Source organism: Anarhichas minor, unplaced genomic scaffold (assembly GCF_050575085.1).
Source record: "Anarhichas minor isolate MPS153535 unplaced genomic scaffold, ASM5057508v1 ptg000003l, whole genome shotgun sequence".
In the NCBI taxonomy this organism is placed as follows: domain Eukaryota; kingdom Metazoa; phylum Chordata; class Actinopteri; order Perciformes; family Anarhichadidae; genus Anarhichas; species Anarhichas minor.
The window spans coordinates 17,752,501-17,776,770 of NW_027466449.1; the positions used below are offsets into that span (position 1 = coordinate 17,752,501).

The following is a 24,270-nucleotide window of genomic DNA, read 5'->3' on the forward strand; positions in this document are numbered from 1 at the left end:
CTCTCCTCTCCAGATGTAATGTGCCGTTGTAGTCCGGGTCTCTGATGAACTTGCCTCGCAACGTTCGGAAGACACGTCGTCCTCTATACACTCCCCTCTTTCTTCCGTTCTTTTTTTCTGTCGTCGCCATTTATTTCTGTCCATCACAGATTATTATGTGCCGCATGGACGCCTGATCTTCGGATAGCGTGACAGAGGGATTTTGGAGGGTGGGGCGTTTTTGGAGGGCGAGGCAGCTTTACAGGTTGATATGCAGCTGCAGGTCGATGATGAAGAGGTTATGTTTTAAAAAATATTTCATACCACCTGTTTGTCAGACGGGTTGTGTAAAGCCGACAAAGTGGCATGCGCTTATTTAATTTAATTTATTTATTGAGCAACAGTATGCTTTACCCTTCGTCTCTCTCACACACACACACACACACTCACACACACACATAGATCTTCATATCTTGGGGGTTTACTCTATTGTTGCCCTTGATAATAATCACTTAGTTGGATTTGTCCTAATGTGATGACAGAGACTGAAAGCTGCGCTCCGGAAGATGACGGGAACATATCGGCCTTGTGAATCTCCAGCTACAATTAGGAGAATTGCATGGACGTTGACTTTGTTAATCCAGTGTGGAGGGAAAGAGTGTCTTTTTCTCTAGGGGGGGGGGGGGGGGTCTTTATGTGGTAAGTACAGGAAGCTTTGGGTGGGAGAGACACACGAGAGTGACCGGCTGAGTTTGCTGTTCTCCAGGTGAGGAGCACAAGGACATTGAACTGGATTAGTATCATATGTTTCAGGTCAAATGTCTCAGTGTGTGTATGCAAAGTTTAAACTTTGTTCGTGCGCTGCTCGATGTTTACAGTCCAGTTGGCGACTGGAGTTGGAGTTGATAGACGATGTGTACGACCGGATTGTTGCTCATGTTAATTCTCACCAATAAAAGACGATAGTCGCTGGGTTTTCCAGATTACATTTCGGCCTCTTTTGGGCTCCACACACATTATTTACCTGCATTCAACCAGGCGGCATCCTCCGGTTCTGAAAAGTGAAGCCAAAGCTTCATGTGTTAAAGCTGCATTCTCTCTACTGTCCACCAGGGGGCGACTCCTCTGGTTGTATAGAAGTCTATGAGAAAATGACTCTACTTCTCTCTTGATTTATTACCTCAGTAAACATTGTAAACATGAGTTTATGGTCTCAATCTCTAGTTTCAAGTCTTCTTCAATACAGCATGATGTTCATTTAGTACATTATGGTCCATTTAGAGTCAAACAGACCATAAAGCAGGGGATGCTTTAGGGGCGGGGCTACACGGTGATTGACGTTTACGGTTGAATTTGTAAAATTAAACTACGTTGCTGTTGCATCTTGTTTTAAGGGAATCTAATAACAGCGTAACTCACTTGTACACTGGAGAGTTTCAGCTCATTGAAATCTTTCCTTCTTTCAGTCAATATGAACGAGGGCATCGATCAATACTAATAATGTATTTTACTTCTGTACGCTCCAGTGTGGTATCCATGCACTTGATATTCCGGAAAATAATTCTCTCACATCAGCTGCACATGATTTCTTTAATCTTAGATGACTGCAGGGAATCACCTAAGAAATGCTGATGTTGACTTTAATTTGCTTTATATACCTCACAAAAGCTGCTCCGTCAGTGCTTCCTCCAGCATTTCACTCTGTAGTTATCGAAGTCGCTTTTACTCCGTTGTTCTGCTCTCTCAGTAAAAGCTGTCCGACACACAATGTCTTGACTATAGAGGGCGTAAATAATTTATCTCACGGTGTAATTCAAAGTGTAACCGTAAATGTCAACGTCATCCCTGAGATGTAACTGAAATCAGGTTATTTAGAAGCCTGAAAAAATGTCCTTTTAAGGTATTTATATAGTGGAAGGCCTTGTTCACAAACCAGCCTCTTGGTAATGAAGTACTCATTTGAATATCTAATTAAATAAATGATACATTAACAACACTATTGTAATAATTATCATATTTCTTTTCAAGCGTAAGCACAATCTGCTTTCCAGATTAAAAGATTTATAAAACATAAACATCAGAACCCCGACCCCCCCATGACGTACAACAATGAGAGCACGCTGAGAACACACGGAGACAGAATCAGTGAGATGTGGATCAGAGAAAGATGCTCCGGCAGGTGAAACTTAAGTAAAGAAAATAACCTCATATATAAACAAATAAGATCCAAATATCAGAAATGATCTCATATATAAAAAAAACAACTCTTGAATTCAAAACAGATCAAAATTCAAAATATACGGATGTGCCTATAATAAATACTAAAACATGCACAATTTAAATATCTAATAATCTAAATCTATGATTTCATTCCCACAAGTAAACTTTCAGAGGCTGCAGAACAAACTCGACCCGATGGATCCTCAAAGAAATTAATTAAACTGCACAACATTTTAATGGAACGGGCTCGAAATTAAGGACACGACCCTCTGATTGTCTCATAAACATGAAAACAATCAGTTCAACAATCTTCTTTTGAGCAGAACTGAGGGCAGGAACTACAATTAGCTTCTGTTGAGCAGGTATTGCATCACAAAGAGGCTGCAGAGTCGGTACATCCGAGGCTTTGACTCTTCATTTGCACAGTCATTGTGCAATCGTGAGATTTGCAGCACAACGATCTGGCGTTACATGCTGGTGTGTTTAGTTCAGACTGTGTGTGTGTGTGTGTGTGTGTGTGTGTGTGTGATCTCAGACACACAGAGGAAACCTTCCACCCTGTGGTCGCGCTGCACCGCTGCATCCTGCTCGCTGCTCTGCCGGCTGCATCCGCCCCTCGACGCGTCTTCGCAGCTCTCAGTTTGACCTCATTATCGGTGTTAGTAGCTGCTTCACCTTCATCGTCATCATGACATCTGTAGTATAATCACCGGCAGCAGCAGGATGCAGCTCAACATGCTGTGTTTTTCATCGTGATGCTCTGAAACATTCTTGCACCCTAAACTGTGTGTCGTCGTCGTCGTCGTCTTCGTCTTCGTCTTCGTCTTCATCGTTGCATGCTGCAGGGGCGTTAGTGCGTTGTGCACAAAAACTGCCGCCTCCTCCTCCTCCCTTTCCTCCGGAGTCTTGTTCGCCACTTCTGAGCTTCACATACTGTTAAGCGTGCTGCTAAGACGTGTGTGTGTGTGTGTGTGTGTGTGTGTGTGTGTGTGTGTGTGTGTGTGTGTGCAGGAGGACATTGTGCTCCCCCCTGTATGTGTTTCTCCTCTGAATATTTCAGAAGTGGGGGGGGGCTGACAGAATGCAGGCAGAAACAGACCGCTGATGACCTCCTTCTCATCGCCGCTGCCTCCTTTATTTTTTTCTTCATCTTCTTCCCCCTTCTCTCTCTCTCTCTCTCTCTCTCTCTCTCTCTCTCTCGCTCTCTCTCTGTTCCCCCTTCCTTCCCTCCCTAACGCTCATCGTACAGGCTTCCCTGCTATTTCTCTCACCCACTTCCTCTTCTTCTGTCTCCCCCCCCACACTATTTATCACACCCTCCCCTCATCGTCATGATTCCAGCGTGTTCCCCTCTTTTTCTCCGGTTTCTTGCATCTTCTCCCACCTGTCTGTCCTTTCATCCCACTCATTTGCTCCTGTCTCTCATCACCTCTCTCTTCTTCCCCTTCGCTTTCATTCGCCCTCACCCATCTCATCCTCCCCCCTCCCTCCCTCCTTCTCCCTCTCTCTCTCTCTCTCTCTCTCTCTCCGTGGTGTTGCACTCATGCCTGTCTGTCTATTCCATAAAGGGCTGTCTGAGGCCTGTGCTCTGCTAATTCATTCGCCGTGCATCGCCTCACATATCTGCAGGGTCAGGCAGACAGGCAGACAGACAGACAGAGAGGGAGAGAGAGAGAGAGATAGAGAGAGAGAGAGAGGGAGGAAGAGAGAAGGACCAAGAAAAGAGGACATTGAGGAAAAAAATCTCCCAGAAACAGAAAGCCAAAAGCCAGATCCTGTGGTGGTATATTCCAAAATATCTCTCTCTCTCTCTCTATCTTGCCATGACGTCCTTCTGCTTGCTTTTGTCGCTTTGGATTCCCGATGCTCAGCTTTCTCTCTAATCTAATACTTACAACCACATTGTCGCCATTGTCTCCGCTCATGAAGGAATGCTACAGCGTGTGTTGGAATGTGCGGAGCAGTGAGTGCAGGTATTGAGAACTGTTTCTAATTAAAAATGTCTTGGGCCGATGAGCCTGAGTAGCCTTAGAGGAGATGTACTAAACACACCCAGTCAGCCCAGTATCATGGTCCTGACAAAATGCAATCAACTGGTTTCCTGAACATGGACACGAATTTTATGTTTTTTTCGTGCTGATCAGAACGAAAATAATTCAAGGATCAATTATTGTCATTACGCAACACAGGGATGCACAAGTAACTTCAGTTCTCGCCCATTTTCAACTCAACAAACACAAACAAAACCAAGCAAACAGTAGTGCATTCCTGTATCAACAGCATCAACAAAAACCATCTCTCTGGGCAGATAATATGGCCGACATCTTCACATTAAAGATCAAACATGAGGAAAAAAACACTGTCCATGAACTCTGACTGTGTCTGAGCACCAAGCATCACGATGTAAACTCAGAGTCCTCCTCCTTTGGTCCACCAGAGTCCTGCTCTCTGTGCTGCTGTCCGCCCGTCTAGTGCAGCTTGATCCTGGACCACCATGGATCCAGGTCTCTGTGAAGATGTGGACTCAACAGTCACCGACCTCCCGCTGCTTTCATCCGTCTTATTGTTCTGTGACCGGGGCCTCAGACAGCCAGGAGCATGCTGGGTAGTGGTGGTAGCCTCAGGTCCTAGCTGGGTTAGCTTGAACAGCGCCGTAGAGACAGCGACTTGTCAATCACTGTGTAGCCCCGCCCTAAATGGACCATAATTTACTAAATGAACATCATGCTGTATTGAAGAAGACTTGAAACTAGAGATTGAGACCATAAACTCATGTTTACAATGTTTACTGAGGTAATAAATCAAGAGAGAAGTAGAGTCATTTTCTCATAGACTTCTATACAACCAGAGGAGTCGCCCCCTGCTGGTCAGTACCGAAGGTTGCCGCCTGGGCGCAAAACTTCAAAGGGTTTTCTCCAGCCAGGTTACCGTAGTAGTGATAGTAGTTAGTAATAGTAGTTGATAACAACGCATTACGCTGGTATTTTGTGCAGAGGCACGCTAGCCAAAACTCCGGGGTTTAGTTATCAGACTTCTTTTTGAAACCAGTTTTAACTTCTGTTCATCGTTTGCAAAACAAAGCCAAGATGGCGCCGGCCGTATTCCAAAATGGCGACGGTGAAATCACCGAACTCGAGGCTTCACAATGGCAGTCCATTTCTCTACATTTCTGTCACTGGTATCTGTTTTCTCGTGTTACTTTCAGAAAGAAAGCAAGTAAACTACTCCTTTAAAACAACACGTAGTATTCTCCGAGAACAAGTGTACAAATATATCTAAACTAATTCAGTAGTGTAGGAACAGCATGCAAATGTCCTCAGGGTTCATTTTGTCTGTGTGTGTGTGTGTGTGTGTGTGTGTGTGTGTGTGTGTGTGTGTGTGTCTGTGTGTGTGCTTAGTGGATGGTGTATTTGCCCTTGTGTGTCAGAGGTAGAACATACTCGAGGTACAAGCGAGCACTTCCTTGTTCGTAGTAACGTGCGCCGCCATTTAACAGATTAACATCTTGTTGTGAGTATTGGAGCCACTGTTGATTGGAGAGAGAGAGAGAATTGAATGAATAAATGAAGCGTATAGCAGCCAGTGGATCTGTTGAGACAACACTCTGGGGAGCTTTTTTCCTGTTAAACTAACACAAGAATCTCTCTGGCTAGTCAAATGAGTGCTGCGGCATCATTTGATCTTTTTTTAACAACAAAAAGAAAAGAGTGTGTGATGAGGTGTTCTATTTTCCGTGCATTATTCTGCTCGTGAGTCAAAAATAGAAACTGATATGTCAGAAAGAGACAGTGACGAAAAGCCAGAGGCAAACCAAGCACACACACACACACACACACACACGCACACGCACACACACACACACACACACACACACCAGTTCTCACCCTCACTCTCTGCAGCATTTCTTCAGGTATCTTCTTATCTCTCATGTCACTCACATTCTTCTGTTTCCTTTCTTTTTTCCTCCCTCCACCCATCATCGTCTCTGCAGGTTTTTTTTTTTTTTTTCTTGTGTGTGTGTGTGTGTGTGTGTGTGTGTGTGTGTGTGCGTGTGTGTGGTGGAGTTTGCGCTCCAGCAGAAGTGAAGTGAGGGAAAGCGAGAGAGGGAGCCGGGTGTCATGGATGACAGCGAGGAGAAGAGCGACGCCCTGACCTACCAAAACCTGCTGCTCCTGGGAGCCATCGCAGCGGCGTCCGCCTTCGTGGTCACCATCCTCATCGTGCTCGTCTGCGTCGGCTGCCAAAGGTGAGACGGGAAAAACAACAAAGTTCTGGAATTTAAGAAGAAAGTCGTATCACCTCTGCGGCCAGATCACTCTCATCCTCCACTCCTTTTATGTGCATCCCCTCCTTCTGAACGCTTCCCCCTCCCTCTCTCTTTCCTCATCCTTCCATCCGTCCTCTCCGTCTCTTCCCCCCCCCCCCTGCTCGAGCAGAGTGGCAGTAATGAATGTTAATGGCCGCGAGTGTCAGATGAGATGAAATGATGTTTTGAGGACACTGAGGCCAGAGCCTCCTCAGCAGGCAGAAGCAAAGGACCGACCCCAGCAGGTTTTAAAAGAGGATCAGATTCTGAGCCAGACAGAAGCAATGGAACAAGTGTGTGTTTTCTGTTTTTTTTAACAGAATCCTCGGGGACCAATCAGAGGCCGCACTGTGACTTTGTTGCCATGGGATACACAGATAAGGATGTAGAGAAATGTCAAAGCGGCTCACGTCGTGGAAATAGAAACGGCACTTCTGTTAAGATCTAAAGAAATGAAATACACGCCGGTGATGTTGCAGCGGTTCAGATCCACGTTGTCGTGTGCAAATGGAAAGAGACACCTGCTGCTATTGATTTCCTGCCATTGATTTAAAGAAAACACCCCTCAGGACCACAGCAGATATCTCTGTGAGAGCTCGGTCTTAATCCGGCAGAAATAACTGTTGCCATTCTTCATACGTCTCAATCCCTTCATGACGTCTTTTTTTACCCTAAAGGGACAGTTCACCCCCCAAATCAATCTCACCTGTGATGCTGTTTATCAATCTAGATTGCTTTGTTGTGAGTTGCCAAGTTGTGGAGATATCTGCCATAAAGATGTCTGATTTCTACACAATAAGCTTAAAGAAGAAGAAAAACATTTGAAAACCTCTCTTTACACAAATATACCCGGTTACTGAAGAAAATCCACAGAACTTGTTGTGAGCAGTTTCATGTCGGAACTATTTTCTTTTCACACCGAAACAATCTAGATTGATAAACAGCCCTTAAAGATGAGAGGAAGAGTATATTTTTTCATTTTGGGGTGAACTGTCCCTTTAACTCCCCCCCCCCCCCCCCCCCCCCCCTGTGCCATGTTATTATGAACATCTCCAAGGGGGAGCTCTCTCCTTCTTCTCATGGTCCCCTCGGGGGAACGGCGGCCATATGTTTGTGCGAATAGGATTGAGTTCCAGCTCGCCAGAGGAGACGATAGCCGATAGCTCCGGTGACGAGGATCCGACACGACGGGCCACGGTCAACTTCTTACGTTATATTTAGAGCAACTTGTCAACTTGTACGATTTGCTGTTTGCAAGCCAGAAAGTGTCTATTTATGCAGCAGTAAGAACTCCATGTGATACAGATTCCTCAAACCCTTCACAGTGAGGGAAAGTGGATGGGGGGGGGGGGGGGGGGGGGGGTAGAGCGGTTCTCATATTCACACCTGCGCCCAGGAGCCTTCAGTCCTCATCTCTCTCACCATATCAACAGTTTCCTATAGCTACAGCCTCCTCCAGGGACCATGTGTTGCACTACTCTAGATACGTTTCGTTGCACGTGACTTATTCCAGAGGATAGGAAAAGAGGAGATCAACGTAGAGGAAACTGCAAAGTGATAGTTGTGAGTTTACTCTGTCTTATCATGAAAAGAAAAGTTTCTCAGTGAAGGACGTCCTCCGCTTTACTCCTGAGCCACGCTGCACTCCCTGGTTGACAGGACTTTTTGTGCCTCGAGCCGGAGTCGGATGCTGATCGTATCTATCTGCTCTGTGTATGTTCCCTCTCTGTCCACCGGCTGCTGTTGACCTTCCTCGCTCAGGAAAAGCAAGAGCAAGCACCCGCCAGCCGGAGAGAAGGGGACATCTGTAAATATGGTGAGACATGCTTTCATTTTACTCCCCCCCCCCCCACCCCCAAGTCTTCTTCTGCTCTCCCTAAGAAAGTCTGGTTGTATAAGCAGATGCACGTACGTGCTGTTTGCGTGTTTTTATGCGTTGTGTTAACGCGTTGAAACTTGTGTTGATGTGTGGCAGCAGGGTTCCCTTCGACACCCCAAACTCAACTCCATGAGCAAGTCTGACACCGGGCTGCATGAGATCAACCGCTTCCCCTGCAATGGAAACTGTAAGTGATGGGTGACGGTTTGTATGCGACGATATCTGATACACGACCCTGAGCTGTTATTTCCGTCCTGCACCCATCCAACGCTTTCTTTCTCCCCCCTCCTCCTCCTTCCTCTCTGTGCAGCTGTTGGCAAGAGCCGTCCAGCCAGCATGGACCTCCTGCTCCTCCACAGTCAGCGCTCCCAGACAGACCTGAGGCCGTCCCATGGGCGCCAGCTTCCCCAGATCCCCACCAGTCCCCAGGGATCTAGCCAGGGGGGAGGAGGGGAGACAGCAGGAGATGGGGGAGGAGGTGCAGGAGGAGGAGGAGGAGGAGGTGTAGGAGGAGGTGTAGGAGGAGGTGTAGGAGGAAGTGTAGGAGAGGCTAGAGACCACACCTACACCGAGGTGGGCATACGGAACAACGCCACGCCCACCCACTGCCTGGATGACGGCCTGTACGAGAGTGTGGGTGTCCGGGAAGGTGACGCGGGCCCCAAGGTGACCTCTGCCCCCCCGCCCACGTCAAACAGCACGCCGGCTTCGGTCAGAACCGCCCAAAGCCCCCCCGCTCAGGCCAACGGAGCTCGCAGCGGGAACGGGAACGTACGTACATACACATCCAAATCTGAAAACCTTTGATAAAAGTTCCACCTGGAACCCTGTTGGAGGATTTGACCCAGAAGCCAATCTAAAGGGTGATACGTAAAACCATCTGTGAAAGGTTCCACCCAGAACCCCTGTGCTACAGAGAACCCTTATTTGGTGTAATGGTTCCACCTAGAATCCTCATTGGATGTTGTATCCGCCTTCTAAGGGTGCTAACAAGAACTATCCCAGGTGGTTCTACTGAGAACCCTTTTATAGAATCCTGATCTAGAACGCCACCTTACGGTCCTATAGAAAACACTTTTATATTTCCATCGAGAACCCTAATGTGGTTCTCGATGAAAATGGGCTGATGTGATGTAACCCACAACAATCATCGTTCACTATCAGTTGGGTTTTTTTTGTGGGGGGGGGTTCTGGATTGTGGATGTTCCCTTTTAACGCCCAATCATTCAACAATCTTTGAGGTTGAACTCTTTCTTCCAAAAAGGGTTATTTTGATGAAAAGTAGTTCTCAATGGAACCCTTAGTCTCACAAAGAACCCTTGAAAACCCTTGAAGCAAATAATTCTGGGTAGAACCTCTGCCCTTCAGGAGGAACCCGTTTGTAGCCCTGTTTTCTCAGGGTGTATATTGTGGTTAGAACGTGAAGCAGCTCCTGGGACTAACAGCACATTGATCAGACCCAAAATGATCTAACAAGCGGGAGCTAATATTTCAGTGTGACAGCTCCGACAGTTATTTCGTTGTCTGCCTGTAGATGGCACGCATCATCAGCGTGTGTCTCTGCGTTTAAAGAGCTGCAGCTGTTCGGCTGCTTTGACAATCGTTTGTTTGTGACTGACATCTCTGGAAAGACAAAAAACTTCTGTTTCTTTGTCTTTCTTTTGTTTTGTTTTCCTCACAGGGAGGCAGAGGGAACGGCAGAGGGAACGGCGCCATCAACGGGCCGGCGGCAGGAAGAGGTAACGGTGCGAGCGGGGTCAACCGGTCCCCTCTGCCTTCTGTCAACTCCCTCGCCATCGAAGGTCCAACTACGGCCGAGTACGCTTCCCTACGGAAGTTCAGAAAGGTAACGACACGCGTACAGTTCAGTTAAATGCAGTAGATTTGCAACCAATGAACAGAAGTTACCATATTTAGAACGCGGAGGACCATAGTTTACTAAATGAACATGAGCAATGAACAAGACTTGAAACTAGAGACTGAGACCATAAACTCATGTTTACAATGTTTACTGAGGTAATAAATCAAGAGAGAAGTAGAGTCATTTTCTCATAGACTTCTATACAACCAGAGGAGTCGCCCCCTGGTGGACATTAGAGAGAATGCAGCTTTAAGACGTGAAGCTTTGGCTTCACTCTGCAGAACCGGAGGTTAGAATTGTTAAAGTTAGGATAATGTCTACAGCGTTAGAAAAGATGCATTTTAATGTTTGAAAACAACAAAAAGTCAGCTAATATAAACTTCCCGTACAGGTTTAAATACTTCTAATAAACTGTGGATTATGTGGCCTTTCTTTTTACTGTGTTTTCTTCTAACTGAAAGCGTTGTTTTCACCGGTGACTCATTACCTCAAGGTTGACAAGACGAACAGGAAGGAGAACAACGGGGCCGACAGTCAGTCCGACAGCCAGTCGAGTGTGAGCGATTCGCCCTCTGCAGCTCCTCCTCCTCTGCATCGCAGCCAGGAGTTTCCGCGCAAAGGCCTGGAGCCGTTTCACCTGCACTCCTTCCCAAAGGTACGGAAAACAACACCGGATCAATACTCTGAATGAAGCTTGATGCATTGTGTCACCCCAACCGGCCATCTTTACCAAACTGTAGGTCTGCCTGCTCACCAGCAGAGGGCGCTGTCCACAAACAAACAGCTCCTTTTTACTCACTCGATGTCTTTCGTTGGGTTTAACCACACATTTATACTTTATCATTATCACTAATAGTCAGTGTATGTGTGAGCATGCGTTTGAAATAAATTATTTATAAAACATACGCTCTAACCCTGCTGATTAACTTGTGTTTTTTAAGACTTTGTAGATTATTTGAATCCAATCAATAGTCGTATGTGTCAGCTGGGACGTGTTTATGAACAGTCAAGGCCACAGTTTAGGGCAGTTCTGAGAGGGAACAATGATCGGATGGTGAACAGCCTTTCCTGTGGGTTTGCTGGCACACATGTCCATTTTTCATGCATGTGCGTACTTGTGTGTGTGTGTGTGTGTGTGTGCTCGTGTGTTTGGCAGAGCATAAAACAGGTGGCTTTGTCTTTTTCGTTAGAGATTTTAAGTAGGTTGATACGGCTCTTTAAACAAATTAATCTTGGCTGTGGATGTCAGCCCAGTTGTTGACCTGACTTTTAATCTTTGCTTGTTAAACCCTTGGTGTGTGTGTGTGTGTGTGTGTGTGTGTGTGTATGTGTGTGTGTACGTGTGTGTGTGTGTACGTGTGTGTCTGTTTCTTCCGCCCATTTGCCTTTTTGCGCAGCACGGTGTTAGCGGCCACAGTAAAGAGTGGAAGGATGGATTATGTAAGAGCTTGCAGGCAGCCAAGCAGCCTGTGTGTGTGTGTGTGTGTGTGTGTGTGTGTGTGTGTGTGTGTGTGTGTGTGTGTGTGTGTGTGTGTGTGTGTGTGTGTGTACTCGTTGAATCTATCAGCAGGTCTATCTGGAAATGACAAACAGGTAGCCAGCAGCCGGCGTGGGGATAAATAATGTTCACATATTGAAGCCATTTACTCGGCCCCGGCTTCTATTACTCACTCTCGCTGCACAGGAGGAGCGTATAAATGTTTAATCATCCTTGGTCACACATGTACGCAGCACTGCATTCTCTCTAATTGGTTCCTAATTGGTTTTCAATCAACAGCAGTTATTAAAAAAAAGCTGTAACCTGAGCAGTTATTTGTTTTGTTATTGTTTTATTATAAAGTCCAGTTCTCTTTTCTTTTCATTAAAAAAGTAAGTTTGAGAAGGTTTTATCGTTTTGTGGAACACATGTTTTTATTTTCTTCCGTGTAGTTAAATGGGGTCAGTGTTTTGTCAGTTGATCTGTCTGCCTGTCATCAGGTTATCTTTGGCTGGATGGATTTGCGTACGACCTTGTGGAAGAGTTGGTCACAGTCCAAAGAAGGAACTGATTAACTCTCGTGGAAAACTCAACAACTGGGCCTTGACACTTGCATAGCACAAACCATCCGGTCATTAGTTTGTAATTATTGTAGTTTAGATGTTTTTTTAAAAAAGATACAGACTTCAGTTTGATTGGAAACTCTCAATAGCAACACAGGAGATGTAATTAGATGTCAGTTGAGAGCAGCTGTGGGGATCATCTCCAACGCCCCAGTCTGTCACTTACTGACTCGTTTGTTTGGATCTTGAGAGGAGAAGCTCCCCTTGAGGAGCAAAAAGAGAAGTAAACATTGTAAAAAATAGAGACATCTATCATTTTAATAAAAAGCTTTACAAGTGACACTTTTATGACCATAACCTTGTTTGGTCAATCATTTTGATCCCAGCAGTAGTGACCGAATTTGATAAAAAGCAGTCAACAGTGCAAGTGTGTCATCTGACCTCTGACCTTAAAAACAAAAGCTCTCTTTCATTAACACACATGCACAATGGTCACCGTGTTGATAAAAACACACACACACACATTCAGGCACAAACCTTCCATACGTGTAAGAACATGCTGCATCGTCGTTTGATTGTGTGATTTTAGTTTTGCACGAAGACTTCTGGATCATAATTGCGATACTTGCCTCGGCTCCTTGTCTCCCAGGAGGCCGTGTTCATGGGCAACGGGGAGCAGTACATCTGGAAGCCTCCGGAGGAAGATGACATCATCACCTTGCACCCGCCTCCACTCCGCGCAGAAGGCTTGCAGGGGCACCCATCGCCCCCGACCGCAAAGGAGGTAGTATATGTGTGTGTGTGTCTCTGATTTGTGACTGCTGAGCTTACTGTTGGGGGGGGGGGGGGCGCCCCGTTTCATTTCTGCACGCTGTCATAACGCCACCGCCCTGCCTGTCATACGAGGTCTCTGCTTACAGCCAGAGGTTACGTTACACGGCTCCAGCCTCCTCCTCCTCCCATCCCCCTGCCTGAACCGTGACCCAAATCTCCCACTCAACTACCCGTCTCCATCACTCAAACTCACCAGATGGGTCCGGACATCAGTATCACCTGCTGACGATTAATTAAAGAGTAACTAAACCCCGGAGTTTTGGCTAGCGTGCCTCTGCACAAAATACCAGCGTAATGCGTTGTTATCAACTACTATTACTAACTACTATCACTACTACGGTAACCTGGCTGGAGAAGGCGGCAACCTTCGGTACTGACCAGCAGGGGGCGACTCCTCTGGTTGTATAGAAGTCTATGAGAAAATGACTCTACTTCTCTCTTGATTTATTACCTCAGTAAACATTGTAAACATGAGTTTATGGTCTCAATCTCTAGTTTCAAGTCTTCTTCAATACAGCATGATGTTCATTTAGTAAATGATGGTCCATTTAGAGTCAAACAGACCATAAAGCAGGGGATGCTTTAGGGCGGGGCTACACGGTGATTGACAGGTTGCTGCCACTCCCAGAGGCGTCTCTTCGTCACTTCCTAGCGCTTACTAATTCTACCGTGCCTTCATGCATGAACTGCTGTCCTCCATCTACGTTACTTTAACATTTAACCAGACTTAGCTGCTTTTAAATTACCGTTCATGAGGGCTGTTACCCGTTCGATCAGCTTATGCTAATCACTAATGCTAATAACTAGCTCTGAACATTAATGCTAATCACTAGCATGCTGACTATTGTTATGATTATGGTAAATGTTGTAAAGGGTCTGTGATATATATATATATATATATAAACTTTTATATATAGACATTTATGAATTTGAGTTTACATGCAAGGCTGCAATATGTGTATGCTAGAAATCAGTGGCGGGCCGTGCATTTTATACCTGGGCCTTCACTGCTGTCCTGCAGCTGAAATACCTCCTTATAACCACATGGTGGCGCCACAGCTATTATTCGTTTTTAAGGCTGTAACTCTGGTCTTCGCATTAAACCGTTCGGTACGAGGCTTACAATACGTGTGACTAATGCTGGAGCATTTGGAAAATGCAGAAGCTTAAATTCAGGAAAATATAATGTTTTCTGCGCTCATGTAGGACAGTGGTTCTCAGCTGGTCTGGCTGTGGAATCCACCATCATTCCTTAATTACAAGCCGTGACAACAGCTAAATTACATTTCAATGGCTGTGTTTCAACTAACAAGAGGGCAGCCGCTTTGCATATTTATTACACAATATATAGAATTCAAATTCTCTTAACACTAAAATATCAAGATTTGGACCTGAATCCATCAACAACAGCACTAAATACACGTATACGTTGGTTTTCAGCTGTAATAAAAGGTGGTTTGGGGGTTTACTTACTCTTTAAGAATCCTGTTGCATTTATAGAGATGTTTGTTAAAGGTTAGCTGTCTTAGCCGACGCAGATAGAATGTGATCAGCCCCGACTGTCTCCAAACTGACCTATAAATCTGCACTCGCCAATCGCGTCACATAACTCACCACATCTGCCTCCACACGCTGCATTTCTCCACGCTCAACCCCCCTTTCAACGCTCTCCGCTGGACCCATAAGTTATACTACAACATCCCAAGAGTCACAAGCAGTTGGGGAACTTAAGGCATGTCAATCTGAGTCGATGGAGGTCCCTAAAATATACCACCGTCTATTATTACTCTCTGTTTGACTGAGCTTCCCTCTTTCATTATCATCTGCATGAGCTCAGGGGAGTCTTATCTCCACATCAATAACTTTATTGGTATATTTATGACTAAAGCTTGTGATCAACAAGTCAGAGAGTGAAAGTATTGTTCACAGGATCTAATACAGTTTTATTTTATGCCGGCAACATTAAGTAAAGCAGCAGTTTTTAATCTGCTGCTAAGTTTCTCCTCTGTAAGCCAGTGTTGAGCCAAAGAGTTTTGGATGCTGTATGTGGAGATTAAGGGGTTAAGTCGCCCGCTGCTTGGCTCATGAGTTGAACTCCTCCTCTGCAAATTAAACTGGTACACAAGGCAGTTGGCCTTGACTGCATTCTGCAACCTCGATTTCTTTCTTTCAAACTTTCTTTCCTGTTTTTTTTTCTTCTTCTTTTTAAAAAAAATCAAAACTGTTTCTCCCACTCGCTGTGTTTTTCCATTTGTGGGTGTGTTGTTGCCCTAACATGCCCAATATCCTTAATATCCTCTGGAGTTTGTCAGTTGCAGCCGTCAGAAGGTGTTGAATTTCCACTCCCCACCTAAAAATCCCCCCCCCCCCTCTCCTTCTGCCCCGCTCCCTTCGTGGCTGTTAGGAGGCGCTGCCTTCCTCGACCAATCACGCTGCACAGATGAACGTCGACTGCTAGAAGACCGTTTGGAGGCGTGCGCCATATTAGCTTTTTTATAAAGACGCGTCAGCGATGCGTACTGGTGTGTTTCCGTGGATAATCGGCGTGTGCTGACAATTAAAAAAGTGACTTCTCGAAGCTTCGGTCTGGAGTAGCAGCAGAAAGGGGGAGGAGAAAAAGAAACAAACACACAATGCACAGGCTTCCTCAACAGCTGCAGCCCCAGTTTTGAAATCCCCATCATCTTGTGACTTCCTTCCTCTGCTGCACAGAGCTGCAAATTCTGTGTGCACAAATGCACACACACACACACACACACACACACACACACACACACACACTGCACACTGTGTGCACACACTTGTAAGCATGTATGCCAGGAGTCTTTTGTTTATCCAAAAAGGTCGCACAAGAGTTTATGCGGGGGCGGGGTATGTGGGTCACTGAAGGTCTTAAAGAGAGAGAGAGAGATATTCACAATAACAGTGATACACTCATATTTCTGCAGCTTAATTTATATTGTATTTTCTGGAACGAAAGACAAACATGAAAGGGAAGTCGAGGTGAGCGCACAGAAAACATGGCCATTGTATCTGCGCTCTCGGGTTTCGTTTTTTTGGGAGTGGAAAAATGCTGATCTGTGTGTGTGTGTGTGTGTGTGTGTGTGTGTGTGTGTGTGTGTGTGTGTGTGTGTGCGTGCGTGCGTGTGTGTGTGTGTGTGTGAGAGAGAGTTTGCATAGCCAGTGTTACTCAGGGCCACTAGAGCAGAGCTGCTGATCTGGGTGTGAACACGGAAGGTAAACATTGCCATGTCCCACAATCCTCTTGCTCTTCTGCTCACCTCGTGGAATTTTGACACAGTAACGCCAAAGGTCACAGCTCGGGTTTTATTCCCCCACAAGACCTGCTCGCACATCGTGAGCCTCATTGTATGCGGTCAGACATACCACACATGCACATTTACAGTAAGGCCTCATTTAAAAGGCAAACGATATCACGAAGCAAAGTCCAGCATGGGGAGCTGGCCGTGGTCCAGATCTTCCACACCAGAGTCTGCTGTTCCTGCTGCTACAGCAGTTGTGGTGAAATTTTAACAAGTTCGTCCACCGCTAAACTCTGTCACTCTGCAGAGACCTCAACAGTCTGATAACACGGTTTACTTATCCTGCTTTGTCGAAATAGGTCAGGTTACAGTCAACACACATACGCGGACTACTGCACACACACGCACACACGCACACGCACACACACACACACACCCACCCTCGCGATCCATGCTCACTCCAAATTAGAAGCATTGTATTCTCTCATTTTCACATATTGTACATTTATGTCTGATATACATGCAGAAATAGGTACATAGATATGGGAAGTCTGCTTATACTCGTAGTTGACACTAAGGCTGCCGCCTCTCGTCTCTTTAGTCCGTTTGTCATTTTCTTAAACGCTACTTCATGCTGAATGACTTATTTCCAAGAAACTTGTGAGCACATTTCTGGTAAACACAAGACTTAAAGTGGTGCTTTTGCATGATTCTTTATGGAAGAACTCTGTTTTTTATTCTATTTTAAGTAAATCAACAAGTTGAATAGTCCATAAAATCGTATGAGTGTTGGTCAACGAAGAATTTCTTCTGCAATCCTTAAAACAGAATAAGAAACGTTTCCCAGGTATGTTTGCAGAAAGAAATGCATCTTTGTGACAAAGATTTCAGTCCTGGTTGATTTAGATATCTGTAGAGTGAAAAGAAAGGAATTATGTTTGAGAGGTTAGCGGTCTGGAGTCTTAAATTCCATACTAACATGCTTTTTTTTGAGTCCATAGCTTCATTTTTGTGTGTATTCAATGGGAATGTCGCCTCAAACACCAGTTTGCAATACTGCAAATATATAAATATAGCAATACTTTCATCAGTGATCGTACTGTTCAGTGACCTTTACCCTGCTCTCCCCCTGTATGCCTTCTCAGATCGCAGACACCTACTCCATCGTGTGTAAAACCCAGAAGAAGAAACCGCCGATGGAAAACAACGGATCGAAGACCCTCCCGCGGTCCTTTGGCGGAGGCTCCCGGGGCCGAGGCCGAGGCGTCCAGCAGGGCCAGGCGCGCTCCCAGGAGGAGCCCTGCTACGAGCCGGTGGGAGACAGGTCCTGGTCCGCGTGTGCGACCGCCGAGTCCGACCCGGCGTACGCCACTATCGACAGCCACCGGAAACGGGAGCAGGCGGGAACCAATAACGGCACTGCTGGAGGTTCTGCCACTCTGAAGAGGAAGAAGCAGCCACCGAAGCCACCGAAGCCACCGCAGGCGCCGCAGCTGCCGCCACAGCCACCGCAGGCGCCGCAGCTGCCGGAGCCGCCACAGCCGCCGCAGCCGCCACCGAAGCCGCCGCAGCCGCCCCAGCCGCCACAGCCGCCGCAGCTACCACAGCCGCCACAACCGCCACAGCTGCCACAGCCGCCGCAGCCGCCGCAGCAGCAGGCAGCACCTGCGCCGCCTCAGGGCTCAGGACCCCCCGCCCCGCCTGCTAGAGGCCCGCCCGGTGGGGAAAACTTCTATGAGGCCATCAGCGATGTGAAACAAGGGGCCACCAGCTCCAGCACCACCACCATCTTCACCTTCAATGACGGGATGGAGATGTACGTCACCGGCCTGTAGCTGGCTGACAGGCGGATCGGACTCGGGACCCACTGGAGTCATTAACAGGGACCCTCCTGTTCACCGGCCAACCGGCTGCTGTACATAGAAACTCTGCAGACAAACATCATGAGGATCCATTTTGTGATGACATCAGGTACAAACAGGGTCTTAATCCAGGTTCAGGCTTCCCCTTGATTGGTCTGTGCTTCAGAACCAGCCTCGGCCTAATCCAGCCCAAATATGGACCAAATATGTTTCACCAAAAAAAAAGGAAAAAAAAAGGAAGAGAAATCTGGAATCTTCAACCTACTGTGTCCCTGATCATAATCACCCGTTTGTGCATCATTTTCCATAATATCTTTATTTTTATATGAACACTGTACTCTCTAAAGAGTATGTGGTGTTACTCACATCCTGAGAAGAACACACTTTAATATATATATATATATATATATATATATATATATATAGGGGGATGAATATATATATTCATATATATATGAATAAAAAAAGATGTGTTTCAGATGTGTGCATGCATTGTGCAAACACACATCTGAAAATAGTAGTAGCAAGGAATATTGTATGTATATTGGGAGTATGAGGCACACTTAGCTATTGTCACCCCCACACACACACACACACGCCTCATTGTGGAGGAGACTTATGTAATATAAGCAGATGGATGTCACAAAGATTTGCGGTACTTAGCTCTCCCTAAGCAAACATCTGAAACAGGTTCTCTGAGCGCACTGGCCTGTTGCCCGGCAGACAGCATCGCGGGGCTTTCTTCAAACAAGGGCCTTTTATTTGTCGGCCTGATTAACGCAGCAGTAAGTGAAGGCTAAAGTCCCAAATCACCATCAATGTGCCCTCGACTTATTAGCAACGATCAATAACGTGATAGCTCGTGAACGTTTGCTCAATAACCTTCAATCAACAACCCACGCTCTGATTTGATAAACATCTGTAGCCAGAGTCATGATGACACACCTCAACGCACCCCTACGCAGATACACACATCGGCTACACTCTTAGAAATAAGGGTTCCAAAACGGGTTCTTCCTGGAGGGCTGAGGTTCTACCCGGAACCCTTTGCTTCTGAAGAAGCCCCTTTTTCAAGAAAGGGGGTTTTCCAGGGTTCATTGTGAGACTAAAGGGTTCCATTAAAGAAACCGTTTTCAACCAAAGAACCCTTTTTTGGGAAGACAGAGTTCTCCAAAGATTCTTGAAAGCTTTGCTGTTAAAAGAGAACGCCTGCAATCCAGAACCACACCCCCCAAAAAACTGAATGTGAACTAGGATTGTGGGATGTGCGCTGCACCACATCAGCCCCAACCCTTTAGGGTTCTATATGAAAACATTGGAATATTAAAGGGTTCTCAGTAGGACCCTCTGGTCTGGTTCCAGATGAAACCCATGGAATATACAAGGGTTCTTGGTAGGGTCCCCTGGGTGGGTTCTAGATTATAACTTTGGGATATTCATGGGTTATCGTTAGAGTCCCCTAGTTGAGGTCTAGATGAAACCCTTGAAATATAAAAGGGTTATCGGTAGAACTCCATGGTTAGGTTCTAAATGAAACCCGTGAAATATACATAGAGCCCCCTGGGTGGGTTTAGATTAAATTCTTTGTATATACAAGGTTTCACGGTACAATCACCGGGAATGGTTCTAGAGTAAACCCTTGGAATATTAAAAGGTTCTCTGTAGAACCCCCTTGGTGGGTTCTTGTTCGCACCCTTAGAAGATCTGGATATAACTTCTAGAGTGAGTCCTGGGTGGAGCCATCACACCATGGAAGTGTTATCTTTAGAACATCTCATAGGGGGTTCTGGGTGGAACCTTTCACAGATGGTTCCAAGTGTAACCCTTTATGTTGGGTTCTAGATAGAACCCAACATAAAGGGTTACAGGTGGAACTTTTATTAAAGGTTCTACCTTAAACCAAAATGGCTTCTCCTATGAGGTCAAGCCTTATTTCACAATAAGGAACTTCTACTGTATTACAGGGAAGAATATTTTTTTGAAATACGGAAGCGAAAGAGTGTCTAAAATAAGGATGCTTCATCCTGTGCAGTATGTGTAAACATCTGATTTTATGACCACTATAATTTTGCACTGGACAGCTGCAGGAGGGTGTTTGCCTTAATGTGCGCGTTAACATGCCGTAAAGGGCGTTTTCCAAGGACGGTTCTGATTTGCTGTCTGGTCTCAAGTCAAAGCCAGAGCTCCCCATAGCCTGCCAGACTCAAGTCTAGCGGTTGAAATAGCAACAGAGGGCTCGGACTCCAAGGAAAATAGAGAGCTGGGCATAAAAGCTACCAGCGAGTGTCCTTTGGAAGGTTGCCCCCATCCGCCACCCACACCCTCGTCTCCAGCCTCCGCACTGAGTTCCCTCACATTATAAACAATGTCTTTCCCATGTAGCTTTGGGGAACATAAAAAAAAAGAACAGAAGAAGAAACAAAACAGTAGAGGCTCAATAAAAGGCGATAAAGATGAGAGGTGATGAACGATGCATTCGACTGGGAGATGCACAGAGAAGATGGGTAGAAAAGGTTAGCAACATTAATAAAAAAAATGCTACTTGTGTCAGAAAGTATGTAAAAACAAATCTTGCACTCTGTATTTTAATGCACTGTTTTTGTTTCTTTCTTGCCTACGGACAAATACCATTTGGTTGAATAGCTCATGCCACTGCCATGAAAACAGTACGTTTATGTTGTTGGTGCAATTTCTTTCCTGCTTGATCAAAAAAAAAAGAAAAAACAAGTGCATGCTATGATATATGGAGATTAAAACAAATATTGTGGTACTTATTGATCTCTTGTTAATCTTTTCTGTTGTGCTTCTTTTTTTTTTTTTTGCCATGTGATGCAAAGCAGCATTTAGGGTTTTTTCTTCTTCTTCCAAAAGCAGCAACTTGGAGGAGGAGGAGGAGGAGGAGGAGGGTGTAGGGGGGAGAGGGGAGAGGAGAGAAGCCTCTGGGAGTGTAGAGCCGAGAGCTGTTTATCCTCCGTATGGGGGGAGCGATAGAGGTGAGGAGGGAGAGGAAGAACAGCCTGTATAGAGCTGGACGAGGATCACTGCAAATGGACACGGACCCCAAAGGACCCTCCCCCTATCTCACATGTGTGTGTGCACACACAGAGCAACATTAAGACGTGTGTTTCCAGTTTGAAGGGGGATGAAGCACACTTTGTCAACCTTTGCATACACTCCCTCCCTCCACCCAGCTGTGTTAATCCTCCAATAACCGTCACTGACCTCTCTTTTCTCCCCCTCGCCCGTGCAGGGGAGGGGCCTTTGATGTCCAGTTCTGAGGGACTCAGGGAGTGATATGAGAGGGTGGGGGGAGGGGGTTAGAGGGCGAGGGGTCAGGCCAACCTCAGTCTGGTATCAACAATGCACCAACAGCTCAACTACTGTCTGATATGAGAAATGGCCAACAGCTGAGACGCTCAACGAGCTCTGTTGAGGCTTCCCTTTGACTAGTTTCGTTGTTGCTCTGGCTGTCACTTTACGTGTCACATTTTCTTTTTCCTGAGAGAAAGCACTGATCTGATATATATATATATATATATATTTTGTCGAACGCTGTTACAGTTACACACTGAATCGAGACGGCTGTTCACTGCACAAACAAATACAGTATGATGATGTAAATGTGTAAAATACTCTGTTGCTGTTCTGATGTTGTTCCAATGTAACATACAGTATATTTGTTGAAGAAAAAAAAAAGGAAAAAAAGATGGTTATCACAGACACGTTGTGTACTTTGTGGATGCTTTCCATGCGGATACAGATGCTGTTTGTTAATTGTCTTCTTAATTATGGGCCAATACTGCTGTGACAGCTGTAGCCAATGTTGTCTGTTCTTAAAGCACAGGGTTTAGTTAAAAAATAATGAATATAATAAAGTATAGGTGTGACAGTGCAGATATGCAAAAGATTGTAATGTTTTATATTAACCTTCATAAAATATTAAAGTGAGTTTTTACTTTTCTAATAAAGTGGCACATTATAACGTGTGTTGGTGTTTGTATTATTGCAAAGGTGTCAGAGGGATTAGCAGCTTGCAATAGATGCAGCTTGCACACAAAGAAAATGTGCTTGTGGAAAATTGAGCAATAAACCAGAAGTGTCTGCGCTACGGCGGGTATTTTCGAATAGATTAGATAAAGAGGCATTCAGGTGCCTCCAGCCACTGAAATACAAATAAAACAAAGGTTATTAATAACAGTTATAATGACAGTACAGGCCTATAATAACAGCATGTTTATGAGCTGCACATTTCCAACAAGTTCTAGGTGAAGAACGTTGTTGGAAAAAAAGATAGACATGTTTACAGTTTAGTAAATAAAAAAAATTACAGTATGAATACACCAGTTAGTGTATTTTGTACACAAGAACACCACGAAAATAATAATACAAAAAACAATGCAAAGCTGTAGGAATGCAGAGTGTTTCTATTATTTTGTCCACCTTGAAATGCAAACAAGTCAGTCTCATAAAACTGAACATTGCATCATAATCCTCTGCATTTACTGCAGGACTATTTTCTTGGATTGCATTATTTTTGCTGCATGGTGTCCACAAAACTATTCTATTAACTTTACGTTATAACAACATGAATACTTTTGCATTTGTCGACAAATAAAGTGGGTTTGTAACTTGTAGGAGGAGGAAACAATCCGCTGGTAAAGTACTTTAATTAAAACATGATCCGTTGCAAAAAAAAGAAAAAAAACTAACTGCGCCGTTTGCTTCTGGAGCCTGCAGGCTGTTTTTTGTCTTCTGCTCTCCCTCCTCCCTCCTCCCTCCTCCCTCCTCCCTCCTCCCCTCCTCGCTCCCTCCCTCGCTCCCTCCCTCGCTCGCCTCGCCTCGCAGACCGGCTCGTCAACAGCAGACACCGGCCGGTAAACTGCACGACACGCCCCCTCCTCCCCGCCCACATTAGGGGGGAAAAACCATGATTGACACAATCAAACTAGCCAATCAGAGGCCGCCTCGCGGTGGAAGCGTGCCAAAGTGTAATGTTTATGTACGTAGCCGACCAATAGGAGCAGAGCAGAGGAGGCGTGGCACCCTTTTTGGAGGAAAGAGGCAAAACAACATTTTACCACCCCCCCCCCACCCCCTGACCGGGCGGCTTTTTGGATATCCTGGGTGGGTGGTGGTGGCAAAACTTAGACTAGAACAGGAGTTAAAGACACTCGCGACAAAATCCCGATAAATGTCTCTAACTCCAGACATTTGCGCTAAAACCATCTATAGAAAGCTGGTTTTCTTTCTTTAGTTCTGTCTGCAAAGAAATGGATTCCACATATATTGTGGAGCAGCAGCAGCAGCAGCAGCCGTCGAGGGTCGTCGGTGCTGCGGAGTTCAGCTGCCGGACGGGCCGCTCCGTGCTCCGCGACATCCGGGTCCCCGCGGTGCAGAGCAACGGTCCCGTGCACATGTACACAAACGGGCCCGTCTTCTACAAATGCCGAATGGACGACGGCGGCTCCGCGGCGGAGTTTCGAGGCGAGAGAACCTCTCTGCGAGGCAACGGACTGGCTCCGGGGGGTCGAATCGTATTTCACGACGTGGAGAAAGTAAGTACCGTTTATCCGAGTCTTTTAAATGTATTTATTATTTTAAACACGACTCCATAAGCCGGTAAAGTGAACTGTACACCCAAGTTTATTATATATAAATATGTTAAATATATATAATTATATTAAATATAAATACTTAATAATATTTCACGACGTGGACAAAGTAAGTACCGTTTATCCGTGTTTTTTTATTTACTTATTATTTTTTTAAAGTGTTTACACTCGACTCCATTAGCCGGTAAAGTGAACTGTACACACACGTTTAAACGTAGATAACATCGAGCAAAGCGACGTCATGTCATATAAAGTTTTGACAGCTCTCACGCGCCCGTTATTGCTCTTAAACCACTTTGTTGTTTAAAAAAAAAAAAAAAAGAAAGTGATTTCACCAACTGCTGTCATCGAATAACGTGGTATCTAAACCGCTTTAAATGGCGGCTCATTCTGTGTGCAAAGTTTACAGAAAAC

At 45.5% G+C, this 24,270-nt stretch overlaps 2 protein-coding genes across 8 annotated transcripts in view; both read left to right on the top strand.

The window, feature by feature from the left end:
* LOC142959591 (uncharacterized) overlaps window positions 1–22,230 on the top strand; it is a 43,374-nt gene extending 21,144 nt beyond the window's left edge. Inside the window, exons 2-9 of one of the 6 annotated variants that reach the window (XM_076100936.1) lie at window positions 6,191–6,445; window positions 8,267–8,321; window positions 8,481–8,571; window positions 8,695–9,155; window positions 10,066–10,230; window positions 10,739–10,900; window positions 12,935–13,069; window positions 17,528–22,230. In XM_076100936.1, the coding sequence (XP_075957051.1) occupies window positions 6,318–6,445; window positions 8,267–8,321; window positions 8,481–8,571; window positions 8,695–9,155; window positions 10,066–10,230; window positions 10,739–10,900; window positions 12,935–13,069; window positions 17,528–18,217 (1,887 nt within the window). In that variant the 5' untranslated portion in view covers window positions 6,191–6,317 and the 3' untranslated portion in view covers window positions 18,218–22,230. Of the gene's footprint in view, window positions 1–6,038; window positions 6,446–6,860; window positions 8,069–8,164; window positions 8,322–8,480; window positions 8,572–8,694; window positions 9,156–10,065; window positions 10,231–10,738; window positions 10,901–12,934; window positions 13,070–17,527 lie in introns of those variants that run through there. The other 5 variants (XM_076100951.1, XM_076100943.1, XM_076100960.1 and 2 more) reach the window with 5 other exon arrangements.
* Window positions 22,231–23,343: 1,113 nt separating this feature from the next.
* The window catches only part of slc2a4rg (SLC2A4 regulator), a 40,941-nt gene continuing 40,014 nt past the window's right edge, over window positions 23,344–24,270 (top strand). For both annotated transcript variants that reach the window (XM_076100989.1, XM_076100997.1), the window contains exon 1: window positions 23,344–23,799. In XM_076100989.1, coding sequence (XP_075957104.1) covers window positions 23,515–23,799 — 285 coding nt within the window. In that variant the 5' untranslated portion in view covers window positions 23,344–23,514. The remainder of the gene's footprint in view (window positions 23,800–24,270) is intronic.